This window comes from Pelodiscus sinensis, chromosome 6 (genome assembly GCF_052426305.1).
Source record: "Pelodiscus sinensis isolate ZL-2025 chromosome 6, ASM5242630v1, whole genome shotgun sequence".
In the NCBI taxonomy this organism is placed as follows: domain Eukaryota; kingdom Metazoa; phylum Chordata; order Testudines; family Trionychidae; genus Pelodiscus; species Pelodiscus sinensis.
In genome coordinates, this window is record NC_143057.1 from 85,450,841 (window position 1) to 85,469,754 (window position 18,914).

At 40.4% G+C, this 18,914-nt stretch overlaps 1 protein-coding gene across 4 annotated transcripts in view; it reads left to right on the forward strand.

Annotated features, from left to right (window-relative positions):
- The window catches only part of HMGCR (3-hydroxy-3-methylglutaryl-CoA reductase), a 39,484-nt gene that overhangs the window by 14,444 nt on the left and 6,126 nt on the right, over positions 1-18,914 (forward strand). For all 4 annotated transcript variants that reach the window (XM_075932286.2, XM_075932287.2, XM_075932288.2 and 1 more), the window contains exons 6-14: positions 2,269-2,374; positions 6,450-6,556; positions 7,867-7,983; positions 8,238-8,389; positions 12,914-13,158; positions 13,287-13,456; positions 16,204-16,398; positions 17,135-17,293; positions 17,455-17,612. In XM_075932286.2, coding sequence (XP_075788401.2) covers positions 2,269-2,374; positions 6,450-6,556; positions 7,867-7,983; positions 8,238-8,389; positions 12,914-13,158; positions 13,287-13,456; positions 16,204-16,398; positions 17,135-17,293; positions 17,455-17,612 — 1,409 coding nt within the window. The remainder of the gene's footprint in view (positions 1-2,268; positions 2,375-6,449; positions 6,557-7,866; positions 7,984-8,237; positions 8,390-12,913; positions 13,159-13,286; positions 13,457-16,203; positions 16,399-17,134; positions 17,294-17,454; positions 17,613-18,914) is intronic.

Consider the following 18,914-nt stretch of genomic DNA (forward strand, 5'->3'; position numbering starts at 1 on the left):
GGAAGGGGGATAGAGTGATATGGGAATGGTGGGGTGAGGGGGATATAGGAATGGATGCAGGGGGATGGACAGTGTGAAGGTTGGGGAGGGGTTAGGGAAGGATGGGGGTGTAGGAATGGAGGAAGGAGGTGGGGGTAGGGATAGGCAGTGTGTGGGGGAGGGGTTAGGGAAGATGGTGAGTGTAGGAATGGAGGCAGGGGGATGAAATTGAAGTACAGGTGTGCGGGGGGAGGGGCGGGGATGAGAGCTGGGACTGGCCTGGCCTTGGCCCTGGCCAGTGGGTTGGGGGATAGCTAGAGCTGGCCTGGCCTTGGCCCGGTGGCTGGGGGAGAGCAGGGAGATCCGGGGCTTACTACCGCCAGAGAGAGGGGAGTTGGCAAGCATAGCGAGCAGGGGGCACAGTCCCCTTGAGTGTGTGTGTGTGTGTGTGTGTGTGTGTGTAATTTATACTAATATGCATATTTTATATTTATGTAAAATAAATATACATTTATTGGCTGCCATAGTGGCACACATCCAAATAAGAGCACATCACGTCAATATTGGTGCACAAGACAAACTCACTCTACTCATGGATGGAAAATCTTAGAGGGAATACTGGCCCCCACCTTCTGCAGTGTGCCAGGACTCTCATCCTGGAACATCTGTGGTTATGCCAGATCATGGATGTTGCCGGAACAGAGAATCCCAGATTTTAGAGGTGCAACCTGTAATAAGATAAAAAAGGAAAGAAAGCTGTGTTGGTGGCATAGCCTTTGATCTGGAATAATCTAGGTTTTATTATAGAAAGCACAGTACTTAAATGTAAAAACTACTGAACTACTTTAAAAAGGATTAAAACTCAAGTAGACTCATGCATTCACTTGAAGTGTTCACTAATTTTTATCTTAAAGTTTGTGTACTAGTCTCTTGAATAAATGTTACCAGAAGTCTACGTCAGTTAAATTAAAAAAAAAAAAACTACTATATATTTTAGAGAGTTTGTCTGTTTGATCAAGAACTGCTAAATGGTATGAACTACGACCGTCAAATTCAGTATACAGCTTTCTCTTTTATAATTAAATCAAGGGAAGAGTCTGGTTGTGCCAGAAAAACAGGATGTGCCTGGAAAGGGGTTACTTCTCATAAAAGCAAATAGAAGAGAGACATGATCACTGAGTCTTTAAAACTTACATAACTGAGCAAATGTTGAACGAGTCTGAACCAAGATGAGCCAGAAAAACAGGATGAACCTGAAATAGGATTGCATCTTAATGAACTTTACAGAAAAGAGTTAAAATGGAAAAATTTGGAATAGTGCTCTGTTTTGGCACAGCTAACTCAGTACTTAAGATTTGAAAGACAGAAGAAAATGTTGTTTAAAACCAAATTGGCTATAGACCTTTTCTGTTAAACTCTTGTCATTTACTATGTTTTATAGGGATGATGTTAAAAATGCACTTGATGGAATTCCCATTTTAAAAAATATACTAAAAATTATATGGAAAAATGTTAATACTCCTCCCCCCCCCTTAAGAAATCCAAAATAAAAATTAACTTCATAATCTAACACTATAATTTTGAAAAATACAATCATTTAAATAAAGCACGTACATTTTCCTTTTATTAAAAAAAAGCTTAATTGAGTTAAGAACCTGAGCAACACCAGGTAAATCTGTTAGATTAGAATAATTTCTAGCCAAAAATGGAGAGTTGTACAGTCATTCATCAGATTACGTAGATGGTGAAACAATAAAAATGATTATCAAAGGTTAACATCAATTTTGGATTGATTAAAGAACAGAATCAGCCTTAAGAGAATTTGAGAAATGAACCTCACGTGTCTGTATTAGGCCATAGTCACATATATAATCAAGGTGTTAAGCCTTTTTAATCCATGCTTATAACCTTGATTTCCACGCTTTATATAAAGAAAAGATGGGGACTCTTATACCCAGGTCTCGCCAAGCGGCAGCGAACCCCGCTCACCAGCCACGCAGTTCTGCATTCTGCGCATGCGCAGATCGCTCTGCGCTGGCTCTTCTAGGGTGTAATCTACTCGCCACGGGCGAGTAGATTACATTATTTGTCGAGCCCTGCTTATACCTATTCTAGTATATTTTTTGCTTGATCACCATGGTCTTTACAATTCACTTCTACACAAATCAAAAGTTAATGCGACTCATCCCATTCTTTGTCATAAGGCAGTCTAAGGATAAAACTTTGCAAATACATGACTGTTTCCATTTTGTGTTTATTTTAATTGATAGAAATTCTTGTGTTTTTTAGGATGAAGTACGAGAAAATATTTCACGGGGAATGGCAATTTTAGGTCCTACTTTTACTCTCGATGCACTTGTTGAGTGTCTTGTGATTGGTGTTGGTACCATGTCAGGTGAGTAATACAGTCAGAAGTCTAATTATCCTAAGCTAAGAAAAAAATCACAGATAAGATGTTTATTATCCCTAGGTCTGCTAACAATAGATGTTCTAAGTGGTCATATTTCAGTGTCTTGGCACAACTAGGGAGCTATAGTCATTGCTTATATTTTGAATTGCTTTTTGTTACCTTAAAACAGATGTGAATAGTCTTGTAGGTGCTAATGAGCGTGAAAGAAAATGGTGATTTCCATTGAATTCTTGTAGGACACTGCATTGGTTCAAGAATTTCCTGCACAGATCATTTTACAGGGTTGGAGTCTTTATTTTGTACAATATTTATTTTGTACACTCATTCCCTACCAATTTGGAATGAACTGAACTCTCCCACTATAATGAAACTTATAAAATCTATTAAACATGAAATAACAATCATTATGCCTCCTTCATATTGTTTTAACATGTAATTCATTTTAGAAACATTAATTTTTAAGGGTTATTAATCTGTTTTATCTACAAAAACCAAACTTTTATTTACATTTTTCTTTTCTCCATTTTTAATCTTCATTGGCTCTGTAGTAGATCTTTGTTTTAGGAAATGTAAGTACTAAGCATTTTTATGAAGAACTTTTCAGATGTAAATAATTTGGCTGTTTTAAAAATAAACTTGAAGTCATAAATCTACAATAAGGCCTAAATGCATTTTTTCATTTTTCAGATTTAGCTGTCTTGCATATTGGCATTGAATGCCACTCACAAAAGTTTAAAGATGCCCTGCTAAGGAATCTTTCTTTTTTTTAAAAAAATAGGTTTGCACACTTTTGCTACTTTGATGTATAAACAAGGCCTGAAACTCAGGCTTGTTCACTTTACCTTTCATGGTTTTGCTGTGAGACTGACTGGATATTTCAGAGGATTTATTTTTTTAGCTTTTTATATCTTAATCAAAGAATTTAAGATGCTGAATCTGTAACTTGAACATAAGAATGGACGTACTGGGTCAGACCAAAGGTCCATCTAGCCCAGTATCCTGTCTGCCGACAATGGCCAGCACCAGGTGCCCCAGAGAGGGTGGACTGAAGACAACGATCAAGCGATTTGTCTCCTGCCATCCCTCTCCAGCCTCTGACAAACAGAGGCCAGGGACACCAGTTCTATCACCTGGCTAATAGCCTTTTATGAACCTAACCTCCAGGAAATTATCTAGCTTTCCTTTAAACTCTGTTATAGTCCTAGCCTTCACAGTCTCCTCTGGCAAGGACTTCCACAGGTTGACTACACGCTGTGTGAAGAAGAACTTTCTATCATATTCCTCCTCAGTCTCCTCTTTTCTAAACTGAAAGGTCCCAGTCGCTTTAGCCTCTCCTTATATGGGACCCGTTCCAAACCCCTAATCATTTTAGTTGCCCTTTTCTGAACCGTTTCCAAGGCCAAAATATCTTTTTTGAGGTGAGGAGACCACCTCAGACTTGGATATCGGATATCTTTTGTCCTAAATGTCAGTTGTTTATATTAACAAAAACATTGTTTAACAGTCTGACTAAAAAGTCCTTCCACTCAGTTTCTCAGGTCTCATTCCTATTGTTGATATTTCATTAGTTCTTCAGTCCTTACAGAGTCTTGTAGGCGAGACAAGATCTGAATTTCTAATGTAAAACCAATTTTGGTGTCATGAGTTATAAAAACCTTTCCAAATATTTTCATGCGTCAGAAAAGTGCACAAGCCCCCCATTCTTTATTGGACCACCTTCTGTTGCTTTGAGAGAGAGAGTTTTGAGCTTACATAGAGCTAACCTTTATCATCTTTAACCTTGAAAACATATTTTAGCCTGCCTACCTGAGCCCCCTATTTCTTACTTTCAAATTAATGTTATTTAAATATATCTTTGGGATACATTTAACTTTTAATTACAGAAATGCTCATAGGGCAGACTGAAAATGTTTAATATTTAACATATTCAACATAATATATTCAACTTTTTTTTTTTAGTTTATATAGCAAAATTCAGAAGAAAGTTAACTGCTCATATGCCCAATGGTTACAAGAGAACAGCCACAGTTTAGTACTCTTCCTGATTCCTTAAATACATTATTGATTACCTCTGCTCAAATATCACAGATTAAAGTTTACTTTGAAATCAGCTTCTGGCAGACAGATGAATGAGGAGTCACAATCTGAAACCTGCAAATTTAGCACCTCAATTTAGCACTGAGAGCTTTAAAATACTAATGCAAATTTACATTTTACATAAGATGATTGTATTATTCTTAAAGGTACACCATCTAGTAGTCTGATACTAAGTTCATTGCCTTCAAAGTTCCTTTAAAAAAGCGTTTTGAATGGAGACTTGCCCCAAAACACAGATTTTTCTCCTTTTGACCTTGAGAAAATTAGGGAACAGAAAGAACTTTGCATAATCATTGATCTGACATACACAAAACACTATTATGGACCACAGGAGCTCCCAAAGACACTATGCTACTCCAAGATCTTGACAGTTGGACATGAACTGGGTAGGTACTAGTCTTGCATTTGTAGATCCTAATCTTGCATTTATATTTCAACATCGATACATTACAAATATTTAATGATGTTGAAATACAATGCAAGATCACTCTTGATTTAACGTGCACTCTTTTCACAATCTAGGGAATAAGGATCATAGAATCATAGAATAATAGGACTGGAAGGGACCTCGAGAGGTCATCGAGTCCAGCCCCCCGCCCTCAAGGCAGGACCAAGCTCCGTCTACACCATCCCTGACAGATGTCTATCTAACCTGTTCTTAAATATCTCCAGAGAGGGAGATTCCACCACCTCCCTTGGCAATTTATTCCAATATTTGACCACCCTGACAGTTAGGAATTTTTTCCTAATGTCCAATCTAAACCTCCCCTGCTGCACTTTAAGCCCATTACTCCTTGTCCTGTTCTCAGTAACCAAGAGGAACAAATTTTCTCCTTCCTCCTTGTGACACCCTTTTAGATATTTGAAAACCGCTATCATGTCCCCCCTTAATCTTCTTTTTTCCAAACTAAGCAAGCCCAGTTCATGAAGCCTGGCTTCATAGGTCATGTTCTCTAAAACTTTAATCATTCTTGTCGCTCTTCTCTGTACCCTTTCCAATTTCTCCACATCTTTCTTGAAATGTGGCGCCCAGAACTGGACACAGTACTCCAGCTGAGGCCTAACTAGTGCAGAGTAGAGCAGCAGAATGACTTCACGAGTTTTGCTTACAACACACCTGTTGATACAACCTAGAATCATATTTGCTTTTTTTGCAACAGCATCACACTGTTGACTCATATTCAACTTGTGGTCCACTATGACCCCTAGATCCCTTTCCGCCATGCCCCTTCCTAGACAGTCGCTTCCCATCTTGTATGTATGGAACTGATTGTTCCTTCCTAAGTGGAGCACTTTGCATTTCTCTTTATTAAACCTCATCCTGTTTACCTCTGACCATTTCTCTAACTTGCTAAGGTCATTTTGAATTATGTCCCTATCCTCCAAAGAAGTTGCAACCCCACCCAGTTTGGTATCATCTGCAAACTTAATAAGCGTACTCTCTATCCCAATATCTACATCATTGATGAAGATATTGAACAGTACGGGTCCCAAAACAGACCCTTGCGGAACTCCACTTGTTATCCCTTTCCAGCAGGATTTAGCACCGTTAACAACAACTCTCTGACTACGGTTATCCAGCCAATTATGCACCTACCTTATCGTGGCCCTATCTAAGTTATATTTGCCTAGTTTATCAATAAGAATATCATCTACACAAATAACACCTCTAATGAACTTGAGTGAATTGTGTGCTTGGAGGAATACATTTCTCATAAAAACAGAAAGAAATTATGTCCTGGGTAATATCCCCTTTTACAACTAACTTTGGAATAGAACAGAGCAAAAAATTACATTTTTTTTTTGTACGTCAATTCCAGTAATTAACTAATCATTCCCTTCTCTGATGTACAAACTAAACTTATCATTGTGCTACCATTGTAATACCTTTTCATCATAAAGAAAGCATATTATGTAAGATGTAAGCACAACATGTAAGAAGGTTTTCTTCTTTTTAATATAGGAGTGCGACAACTTGAAATCATGTGCTGCTTTGGTTGCATGTCTGTTCTTGCCAACTACTTTGTCTTCATGACTTTCTTTCCTGCTTGTGTGTCCTTGGTATTAGAGGTAAGACTAGTTTCAAGATGGCATCAGTAGTATACAATATGCTGGTATCCTGTTTTTCTTTATGGCACTTAAGTTTAGCCTTCTCAATGTATATCCTATTACACATTTATTTCTTTGTTCAAGAGGAGTCATAATCAAAGTTATAACTTGCAGGGATATGTCAGTCTGAAGTAGTTTTTAGATGTTGAAAATAATAATGGTAAATAATTTTCCAGTTATCAATATTTAAAACGTATAGTTTCTTGTGTGTGTTCAGTTTTATTTTTCTGTAATAGCATCTACACAAATAACACCTCTAATGAACTTGAGTAAATTGTGTGCTTGGAGGAATACATTTCTCATAAAAACAGAAAGAAATTATGTCCTGGGTAATATCCCCTTTTACAACTAACTTTGGAATAGAACAGAGCAAAAAATTACATTTTTTTTTTTTTGTACGTCAATTCCAGTAATTAACATGTAAGGTCAGCATTCCAGTCTTTAGCTTTCAGTATGATGTTCAAGCCTAATCTAATGCTAGGAAACACTGAGGATCATATTTTGAGGGCTGCATCATTGTGGATTTCAATCTTGATTTCTGGATATTTGATATACAGGCACTATGACTATATTAGTCAAGATTTGTTGTCTAAAGTTACATTTCTATATTTGTATTTAAGCACCTAAATGGTATGAATTTTATTTTGTTCACTTCAAAACTGCTGGACAGTTCTCACTTGCTCAGATAGACTTCAGTGAGATTTGTGGATGCTCAGCTTCTTTGAAAATTGAGCCACATCCAGGCCCCAATTCAGGAAAGGCCATGCATAAATATTTTCCTGAATAAAGAGGTTTTTGTGAATCAAGGTCCTAAGTCATTTTATGGATTTTAAAGGCTTATCTTTAGACACACAAGTTTGAGCATTTTCGGCTGAGAGCCTCCCGTTTGGGTCTTACATTTTTTCTTGGTTCCTGTATTGCCATTAGGTGTTCAGTGTGGAATTAAGTGGCTCAACTGTAACAACAGACTTGTGTGCAGAAGAAAGTTCAGGCAGTTTAACTAAAGACATGATTTTTTAAATGACTTAGCAAAAGGCTGCAGGGATATTCTTATTTTGGCTTAGGGTAAGATGATCCGGAGTCATTGTAAGCTAAACCAGAACAAGCCAGTTTTAAAGCAAAAAGAAAGTGCCTACATAGGAGGCTGGACTGATTTTTATAACTGACTTAGATTAAACTGGTACCACTTTTTTGTTTGACACTCTTAATCAAATTCTCAAATGAGATAGTAGTAAAAAGCTCACTTGCGTCTTTTTTTTTTTTAATTATAGCTTTCTCGTGAAAGTCGTGAAGGGCGTCCCATATGGCAGCTTAGTCATTTTGCCCGTGTTTTGGAGGAAGAAGAGAACAAACCAAACCCTGTAACTCAGAGGGTTAAAATGATTATGGTATGTGGTTTTTTCCCCCCCTTTCTTTAGAGAAAAGCATCCATATAATTAAATGTATGCATAAATATTTCTCAGTTACTGTAAAGTTACATTCCCTGCATGTTATCAATGCCATCCTTTAGATTTAAGCGTAAGAGGACGTGGAAAAGTTTAAAAAAAACAAAACAAAAACAAAACTTTTATGCTGCTTGTTATTAGAGTTGCTGGTTACTTACAGCTGGAAACAGGTTTGACTGTTCTCTCTCCTTTTTAAGTCTTTAGGTCTGGTTCTTGTTCATGCTCACAGTCGCTGGATAGCAGAACCATCTGCTCAGAACAGTACATCAGAAAATACAATGGGAATGGATGAAAATGCACCAAAGAGAATTGAACCTAATGTTTCTCTATGGCAATTTTATCTTTCTCGGTGAGAGATTGTCTTAGTCCTTCTAAGTATTCTGTTGCATCTTCCATGTGTTGGGACTTATTCTATTGTGCTTTCAGGTTACTTTTTAAGGCAGAGCTTTTTTCAGAGCAGCCGTAAATCCATTAGCTCTGGTCACTATAAGATTCTTTTTTCAGAGCAGCTGTAAATCCATTAGCTCTGGTCACTATAAGATTCTTTTTTCAGAGCAGCTGTAAATCCATTAGCTCTGGTCACTATAAGATTCCCTACATATGGAGTTCCCTCTGAGACATAGCATTCCATCGTCATTCCTGTATAAGATCCACAGTCTAGCTGTGGTAAAAAGAGTGTAATCAGGGCTAGCAATCCTCATATGCCATAACTTTACTTTAGGTCAATGGTTCTCAGTGTGGTTTGCGGATCACTAGTGATCCATGGCTGTCTCCCAGGTGGTCCATGGTGGGAGCTCACCCTTCCTCCTCCATGCAGAGGGGAGCCCGTGCTGCTGCTGCTGCAGCCTCGTGGTTGGCGCGCAGCCGTGAGACTGCAACAGCAGCTCCGGCCAGCAGCTGGGGAGATGAAGAAGGCAAACTCACCCCCATATTCCTGCGGGCCATGAAGCTTCACATGGAGGAGGGCTGCCACCATAGTAAAATTGGCACTCCCTCGGTTGTTCCTGTGAGGCAGGCAGCAGTTTGGGCTGTGCAAGGCGTGGCCGGTCAGGCTCTTGTGGTGCATGAGCAGCCAGTGCCCCCCCACTTCCCTGGCAGCAGGTTGAGTTGTGCCATGCCTGTCAGCGGTGAGAGGAAGCAACTCTGGGACTGAGGATCCTGTACATGTAGGAGGCAGGGGGGATTCAAGGCCTTTCTGGGCTTTTCACCAAAATTCTCTCTAAGCTGCATGCCCAGTAGTTCAAAGCTCTGAGCAGGTAGAGAGATCAGCTGATTGGCAGAATGGGCCTCTGTAAACAGCAGCTAAATGCTGCCTGCCCCTTTGTTTGAAATGGAAGACAATCAGCAGATAAGCAGGGAATGAATGGCTGGGAGGAGGGAGTAATTCATTGTCTTGAGGGGAAAATTCCATCTGCTAGAGGAGACAGGCAGAAACCCAGCAGTCTCTTCAATCCTCCTCATTTGGGCAGGGGGAGGTAAAGGGACTGACTGATTGCATAGGGTAGATGGGGAGTGCTGACATCTGTGTAGTGAGATGGAGTCGGGGGGGCAGTTTGTTCGGGGTTTGTTAGGCTGGTTTTGGGGGAGGAGGATGGGGGAAAGCCAGGTGTGTGTGTGTGTGTGTGTGTGTGTTTGTGCTAGGACATTTGCATGTTTACATTTCAGACATGATTATCAAGATCAGACTAACACTACTACCTCTGTTGTTTTCATCATGCATTTCAGACAAAGTTTGCATATAGGTGTTAAAAGACACTTTTCTTTCTTATTTTAAGCCATTAACAGTTTCAGAGAGGTAGCTGTGTTAGTCTGTAGCTGAAAAAAACAGTGAATAGTACTAAGGTGCTGCAGGACTTATTTGCAAGCTCTTTGAAACATGCAAATATCTACAAACCCTGAAGCCATGTGGTAATTTGTTCTGGAGCTTCTACTCTTCCTCCAGTGGAAGAAGGCTAATTGCCTACCTTTAGACAGACAGCACCTTTGTAAGTCACTAAGGGTACCTCACTGCAACTAATCACAGGTGTCTTGTTTTATTTCATTCCACATATATGGACTGCTTAAAATATATGTATACATATATTGCGTGTGTATATATGTATGTGTGTGTGTGTTGTTTGTATTGGTGGTGTACATTGACACTACAATATTGGTGGTGTATATAAGAAAATTCAACCCGCCCAAGGATAGAAAATGTTAAAGGGAAAACTGCTTTGCACCCACGGGGACTCGGTCTAGGGAGAGGAGCTGAGCAGTGGCTCGGCCCCTGAGGACGCCATGGACTGGACCCTGTGAAAATCCATCCCTTGCAGTACTGGACACTCTGGGGTCACCTACCCGCCCACCCCTGCCTTGCTGTGCCATGCCCAGCCTCCCTGCCCCTTCATTAGCTATGAAGGAAGACTGAAAAAATTGAGCTTGTTTAGTTAGGAAAGGAGAAGACTGAGAGGGGACATGATAGCAGTTTTCAAGTATCTAAAAGGGTATTACAAGGAGGAGGGAGAAAAATTGTTCTCCTTGGTCTCTGATGATGGGACAAGATGCAATGGGCTTAAATTGCATCAAGGGAGGTTTAGGTTGGGCATTAGGAAAAAACTTCCTGTCAGGGTGGTTAAACACTGGAATAAATTGCCTAGGGGAGTTGTAGAACCTCTATCACTGGAGATATTTAAGAGTAGATTGAATAGACATCTGTCAGGGATGATCTAGGGTCTAGGCTAGTGGTTCCCAAACTTTTTGGAATCATGCTCCCTTTTTGATTTTTGAGAAGCCCCCCCAGCAGCATGCCCCCCCGTTTGGAAACCCATGGTCTAGGTGGTGCTTGGTCCTGCAGTGAGAGCAGGGGACTGAACTTGAAGATCTCTCAAGGTCTCTTCCAGTTCTAGTATCTATGATTCTGATATTCCCTGAAACCCTCCCCACCCCGTGCCACCTTGACCCCAGCCTTATGTCCAGGGGCACCCTCTCCCTGAACCCTGTCAGATATTCTGCCCTCCAGCTTTAGCCCTACGCTCTCCCTGCCTCCATCTCCCTGCCCCTGGCCAGATACCCTATCTCCACTTCTACTTCCACTTTGCTCCTGTATCCATGGTTGCTTCTTGCACACTCCCTTGCTCCTGCTCACTCCCGCTGGCCAGACACCCTACTGCCAGCCTGTTTCTGCATCCTCCCTCCCAGATCCTGCACGCCATCCCTATCCCAGTCTCTTGCAGCACTGTCCCGCACATTGAACCGCTCATTTTTGTTCCCACCCCAGAACCAAACAGGATCCATAAAATCCACTAACTCCAGAACCCCAGAAAAACAAATCTGGCCTATGGGAAGCCCTGAACATCAGTCTTCCCTGTCCCTTCCCTTCCCCCATGGGGCTGGAATGCCAGAGGAGTGAGGTGTCTCAGTTGGGGCCATATCAGTGAGGGTGGAGTTTTTTCAGGGAATTCTTTTGCTTCTCACTTGTGTGTTCCCCAACTGATTTTTCTGTGGGTCAGTAGCCCCTGACACACACAAATCTCCATATCTGCCATAAAGAAAGAAAACATTGAAACCTTTTGTTTTGGACATAAATTAATATTTTATTATTTTATTTTAAATGAAATTTGATAAACTAACATGAAAGAGATAAAATGCTCAGTCTGTTTAATAATTTAAATCAAACCATTCTCCCTAGTTGCAGTGCTAGCAAAATGGCTTGGGCATAATTATGTAAGTAATGGTGAGTTTCCATTAACAGCTGGTGGTCCATGGAAAGGTTTATATTGAGCCAGGTGGTCCACAGGCCAAAAAGTTTGAGAATCTCTGCTTTAGGTCCAATGCTGGCATATTTCAGAGCAGGCTTAGACAGGCTGAAGAGGTGGGGCATCATTTTTAAATTTTGTGATTGTACCACAGTGGATTTCTTTTCTTATTTTACTTCCCAAGTATAACGTCTTTTATATTGGTTACTAAACAAATCTTTTAAGACACATTATGTGGGAGAGGAAAAATTGAAGCTGATTGACTGTGGCGAGACTGTTTGTCTAATGTTGTCTAGTCATGTGTTTGGACCAGCTTCCCTTCTCTCTACAAACATGGGCACAACTTCTCCCACACTTCCCCACCTATCTCCAAGGCCTGAGAAAAACATTGTCACTGTTCTCTCCCCTTTTCATTAATGTTTTTCGAGTATTACAGAAATGTGAGCTTTATTGTCAGCACTTCTGTCAGTCACAACTCAATTAAATCCACAGTGGGAGCAGTGGATTCCTATCACTTCTGAAAATCAGCCCCTAAAATCTCTTGATTCTCCTTACCTATTTAAGCAGCTTAATTTCCGTATCCACTGTAATAGCTGCCGTGCATGGCAAGAGATAATAAACCACACTACATTTAGCAGGAGAATTGTTAAATCAGTTATTCAGTTGTTGAATGGCCCACTTTTGGAGTGATTTGATATATTTATCTTTGCTAGGGTTTCAAAAGAGGTATTGCTGTTTACTGTGTTTAGTAAATATTTAGTGAGAGAAGTGTCAAGTGTCACTGCTGTTCTCCAAACATCCTGGAGTGCCATGTTGTTTCATTTCTATAGTAACATACTTCAATAATTTGATGTAAAGAGGGTAGAGTGATTGGAGTATTAATAATTGCATACGTTATGATCAATATATTGCTCTTGTTAAAGCAAATGGATGATTATGATACATTTTATAAAATGTATAGCTGTATATACAAGATTATATAAACGTTGCAGGTTAGCTTTTCAGCATGTATTTTTAGGTAATAGCTTGATAGTCCTGCTTGGTTGTTAAAGAAGTGTGTGAGTTTATAGTGATATACAAATGTTTGTATATATATTCAAAACACATTTAAATTTACTTACTATTTGATCCTCCTTCAGCATGGCCAGTTTGGACATTGAGCAAGTAATCACTCTTGGCTTAGCTCTTCTTCTTGCTGTGAAATACATCTTCTTTGAACAGACGGAGATGGAGTCCACACTCTCACTGAAGAACCCCATAACATCTCCCTTGATAGTTCATAAAAAGATTCCTGATAATTGCTGCAGAAAACAATCTGGACTTCTGAAAAATAGTCAGAAATCCCTCACAGTAGACGAGGCTTTATTTTCCAAAGAGAGAGAAGGTAATATAGATATTTAGGTACTTTGGGTACTGGGGCTGATCCTGCTGGGGCTATTTTGCAACTAAAAAACTTGAGTCTGCTTGAGATGTTTGTAATCTGCATTCCAATTTTAATTTGTTTTTATGCAGTTGAAATCATGAAACCTGTATTAGCAGAGCCATCAGCCAAGGCTACCTTTGTGGTTGGTAGTTGCATCCCTATGGTTACTTCTCTTCCTAACAGAAAAGAGCCTGAAATTGAATTGCCCAAAGAGCCACGCTCCACTGAAGAATGTTTAAGTATACTTGGAAATCCAGAGGTAAGAAATGAAAACTACAAGATTTCCGGTTCTACTCAGTAGTTCAAAACTAAAACATTATAAATATTTAAAAATGTCACAGTGAAACCATTATTTGTGAATGTTTTTTTGCTTTTACAATTTTTTCAGTTGCTTTTACAATTGAATATGTGTGTAAATAGTATGGTTACACTTTTAGTACACACCCATTGCAAAATACACTTCAGATATCATTTCTGGTCCAGTCAATTTCTGCTTTTCAGTTGTTTGTATATGTTATGATTCTAGAATGCATATGGCCAAAAATTCAGTTTTTGCCCATTATTTTTGAAAAAAATACTTGTTACTGTGTCCGCTCCCCACCCCACATTTTGTTATGGTAGCTTTCCTGCTCATGACGAGCTAGAGCATTAGTCCATACATCTGCTAACGGTGGCTAGCTGGGAGCAACACAAGATGCTCCGTTTTCTTCACCCTCAGCTTTCAAGCTCTTTGAAATCTCTGAGATTGTGAGTCTACCACAGTATAGAAGTTCTGGATTCTGATTCCCCATGCGACGGTATTGTGCTTTCTCCAGACCAGTGGTTCTCAAACATTTAATGTTACTCCCTACCCCTCCTCAAAACCTGCCTGCGTTTCCCTTACAGGAGCTGAGGTCAGGAGCTGGGTGTAGAAGGAGAGGTGCGGATAGTGGTAAGGGGGCCAAGGCTGGTGTCAGAGCCAGGGGCCTAGTCTGGAGCTGGCCTGGGAGCACAGCCGTGGTCAGGGACTGGGAGTGGAGCCAGGAGCCTGGGCTTAGGCTGGGGACAGAGGTAGGGCCAAAGCAGGGCTGGGTGGCACTCCCCCTCCATCCTTTTTGTGGGGAGTAGTTCTCTTCTCCCCCCCATCCTCCCTCAACCTTCTTGAATGTTCCTTTGCATCCCTGGGGGCCGCACTCCCCACAGTTTGGGGACTACTGCTACAGACCACCAGATTCCCCCCCACCTTTCCTCCCTCCCCCAAGAAAATTAGAGAAAATTCCATTTATGAACTTGTACATACAGTAATTTGTTTTCTTTAGAAAGTTCTATACACAGAAACTCAGCTGGCATACATTACTTTCAATTGATCTGTGATAATTAATACTACCCAAGGATTTGCTCTATGGTGTAAGAGTCTCTTTTCATCCTGAAAAAAAACAATGATACAGGCAGTCCCCGGGTTACGTACAAGATAGGGACTGTAGGTTTGTTCTTAAGTTGAATCTGTATGTAAGTTGGAACTGGCGTCCAGATTCAGCCGCTGCTGAAACTGACCAGGGGCTGACTACAGGAAGCCTGAGGCAGAGTTGCTCTGCTCTGGGCTTCCTCGAATCAGCCGCTGATCAGTTTCAACAGGCTGAATCTGGACGCCAGTTCCGACTTACATACAGATTCAACTTAAGAACCCCAGGCGTCCCCAAGTCAGCTGCTGCTGAAACTGATCAGCGGCTGATTCCAGGAAGCCCGGGGCAGAGCAACTCTGCCTCGGGCTTCCTGTAGTCAGCGCTGGTCAGTTTCAGCAGCGTCTGACTTGGGGACACCTGAGGCGGTGCTGCTGGGTTGCTCCAGTAGCGCCACTCCTTGGCGCTACTGGACCAACCCAGCAGCACCCCAGCTGCTCTGCCCCAGGCGTCCTGATTCAGCCGCTGCTGAAACTGACCAGCAGCGGCTGAATCAGGACGCATGGGGCAGAGCAGCTGGGGTGCTGCCCGGTTGGTCCAGTAGCGCCCAGAGCGGCGCTGCGGGACCAACCGGCAGCGCCCCAGCTGCTCTACCACAGGCATCCGGAGAAAAGCCTGGTCTTCTGGGGGGGGGGGGGGCGTACTAGTTGCCCCCCCCCCCCCCCCCCCAGCAGACCAGGGAGATGCGGGCGGCGGACCGAGACGCACCGCGATCCCCGCGTGCTCCGCAGCTTTGCTCCGCGTCTCCCTGGTCTGCTGGTCTCCTGCAGACCAGGGAGACGCGGAGCAAACCCCGTTCGTAACTGCGGCTCCAACATAAGTCGGATCCGCGTAACTCGGGGACTGCCTGTATTTTGTAACGGAAATTAAATTGTAATCTATACTCAACTCTTAGTTTGGTTAGGTATTGCAGGTTAATTGATGGTAAGCATGTACTTACAATATACTTACATTACAGTGAGTAAAAGCTTTAGAACAATGGATGTGTAAATACCAATGAATCAGTTAACCAACTAAGTGGGATCCTGGGGCTAGAGCTGCCACCGCCAACAGGCTCCCAGCCCTGGGCTGCAAGCAGCAGGTTTCTGGCCCTGCTGTGGGCAGGGACCTGTAAGGTTGATAGTTACCAGGTAACCGGTTACTTGTTCACATTCCTACTTAGAACCCTGCAAATTTGCGGATATCCGCTTTATGTTTGTGGGTATCCGCATTGGAAATCTGCAGTTTATTTTTGCAGATAAAAAATGTTGTATCTGCGCTGGGCTCTAAAAAGCCTCACTCTGAATCTGAAAGCATTTATGAGTTTAAATTGTAGCTTGGGACGCTGGGTGAAGGTTGTTAGTTTCTTTAGCTTTTGATTTATATGTACTCATGATTGATACAGACCAAATTCATTTAGAATGATTTTCTTTATATGATGCAGTTTACTAATGTTGATAATGAAGAAAATTCTGTAGATGTGATTTGCAGAAGTAAAGAGGATGGTAACCTTAGTAATACTGGAAACATTAAAATGTATAGTGCAGCTTGTGTAAACACACAACTTTATTTTTCTTAAATTTTCTAGAAAGGTGCAAAATTCCTTACTGATGCAGAAGTCATCAATCTAGTCAATGCTAAGCACATTCCTGCTTACAAACTGGAAACTTTGATGGAAACTCAGGAACGTGGTGTATCTATTCGCAGGCAGATGTTATCTCAGAAGCTCCCTGAACCTTCATCCCTGCATTATCTTCCTTACAGGCATTACAATTATTCTTTAGTAAGTATAATGGAGACAAACCACGAGCGAATTAATTTTTAAATTTTAAGGTGATTCCTTTTTTGTGTTTTCCCAAAAGTCTTCTCAAAATCATAATTTGTGTACACCACTTCCAAGGAATTAAGACATATCTGTCAACTATAGTTTCATTCTGTTTTCATACAAACACTGTATGGATATTTTTTCAGTTCCTGTCTGAAAGTTCTTATCTGCATAAGTATTGAGTACTTAATATTTTGAAGCATGATCAAAAAGGACAATTATTTATTAATGACATATGTATTGCTGTATGCAGTTCCCTAATCTCAGTATAGGGCTTTTATAATACCTTGGATGAGTTTACTGGGATGAGTGGAAACATAATAAAAAGAAAGTTATTCAAATTCCAGATTGTTACTTTTAATAGAGTTTTCAGCTAGTACACTAACTCTCCTAAGAGATGAAAGTACATAGCATTCACTAATATAAATAATTCCTTCTGCAGTTTTATCTGTTACTATACATTACTTCAATGATAAACACTTCAGTGAATTTCAGATTACATTCAAGCTTTACTAAACACTTCCAACTTTCTGTACAATATTGCTGTGTAAGAATGTTGCAATTTATGGATTAGCTGGTTGATAAAGTAGGTTAATTTTGATTTCTTTTATTTGATGACTATTTGTTATCAGTTTCTTAACATGCTACTGCAGTGCCATATCCTTAATGATTGTTGACTCTAACATTTTTAAAGGTAATGGGAGCTTGCTGTGAAAATGTGATTGGCTACATGCCCATTCCTGTAGGTGTCGCTGGGCCACTTTTCCTGGATAGCAAAGAGTTTCAGGTTCCAATGGCAACAACGGAAGGCTGTCTCGTAGCAAGCACAAACAGAGGGTGCAGAGCAATATGTGTAAGTAAAATTCAGTCTTAGATGGTTAGATCCTTTCCTTGCTTAAGAGCCAATCACTTAACACAAAGTGAATTATGTAAGATAGATATCTATTTCATTAAAGTTTTTAAAAATTGCCATTAATTCCCAGGAATTTTATTTATTTACCCCTTTGGTCTTAGCTTGGTGGAGGAGCAAATAGCCGTATTCTAGCAGATGGGATGACTCGAGGACCTGTTGTAAGATTACCGTCTGCCTGCCGGTCTGCAGAAGTGAAGGCTTGGCTTGAAAACTCAAAAGGGTTTAAAATAATCAAAGATGCGTTTGACAGTACAAGTAGGTTAGTAACATGAATTTCTGTAACGCGTTTACTTACGTACATCTACACTAAAATACAGAAATCTTCCAGCTTTAGGTGTATTATGATGCAATAAATATGCTAGATTCAGAGATCTAACATAACATTGATCTAAGTAACCAGTAACATTTTTCATGTCCAATATCTGGTTAATCATTAGGGCTATAAACAAATATTATATCCCCATGGAAAATAAGGAATTCTATCACAACAAGAAAAAGGAAGTTAAAATCCTATTATTCTGATTACCATTGATAGTTCTCACCTCCAAAACCACACACATCACTTCTGACTTGACTTTTGTAGTCGATATCCTACACATGTAGAATTAAAATCAATGTTGTACATCACCTGAGAGCTTGGAATCTAATCTTTCAAATTATAAATGTGTTCTTCTCTAATTCTAGGGCTAAAGAGAATATTGATCACTAACACCAGAACTGACAGGGTGGGGAGAAGTATAAAAAGTAACATGATTTTAAGCAAGAGTGCCATGCTTTCTTTTATCCCCATCTCTCCCTAATAGTTGTTGTTGCATATTATCTCTGGAAAATCAAAGTCATGTTCCACAAAAGCATGTGGAGGTCAGCAGTACACAGAGGCATGTTTCAGCAAGGCTTGATGCCATGGTGTAGAATCATCTTTGCTTCTATTTGAATAATGTGTAGTTCCTTCAAGTTTGTGCTTAGCTATAGCATTGGTCTTATGGGACCTGCCCTAACTGTCACTGCTTTAGACACCGTGTCTCTATATAACAGACTTAAGAATTGCTAAAACAAACAGAACTATGTAGCACTTTAAAGACTAACAAGATGGTTTATTAGGTGATGAGCTTTCATGGGCCAGACCCATTTTCTCAGATCAAATTGTGGAAGAAGACTGGCACAACCATATATACCAAAGTGATACAATCAAAAAAAGAACACATTTCTTCCACAAATTGATCTGCGGCAGTGGGTCTGGCCCATCTGGTTAGTCTTTAAAGTGCTACATAGTTCTGTCTTTTGTTTCAGCTAGACCAGACTAACACGGCGGCATCTCTATCACTATTAAGAATTGCTAGATTGCTTAGTAGTTAATATTCATTAACCCAGACTTTTTTTTTTTGTTGGGGATTGTTTGAAATTAGATAACTATAACACAAAGGTTCTGCATTTCACAGGTTGCAGGGTTAGAGAAATTAAGGAAACCAGGACAAATATTTTCAGGAGTAGTAAATGTTCTTCACATTTGTTTCGGATCAGCAGTCAGAGGACTTTGTCTGGTAATAGGTGCTGATTTAGT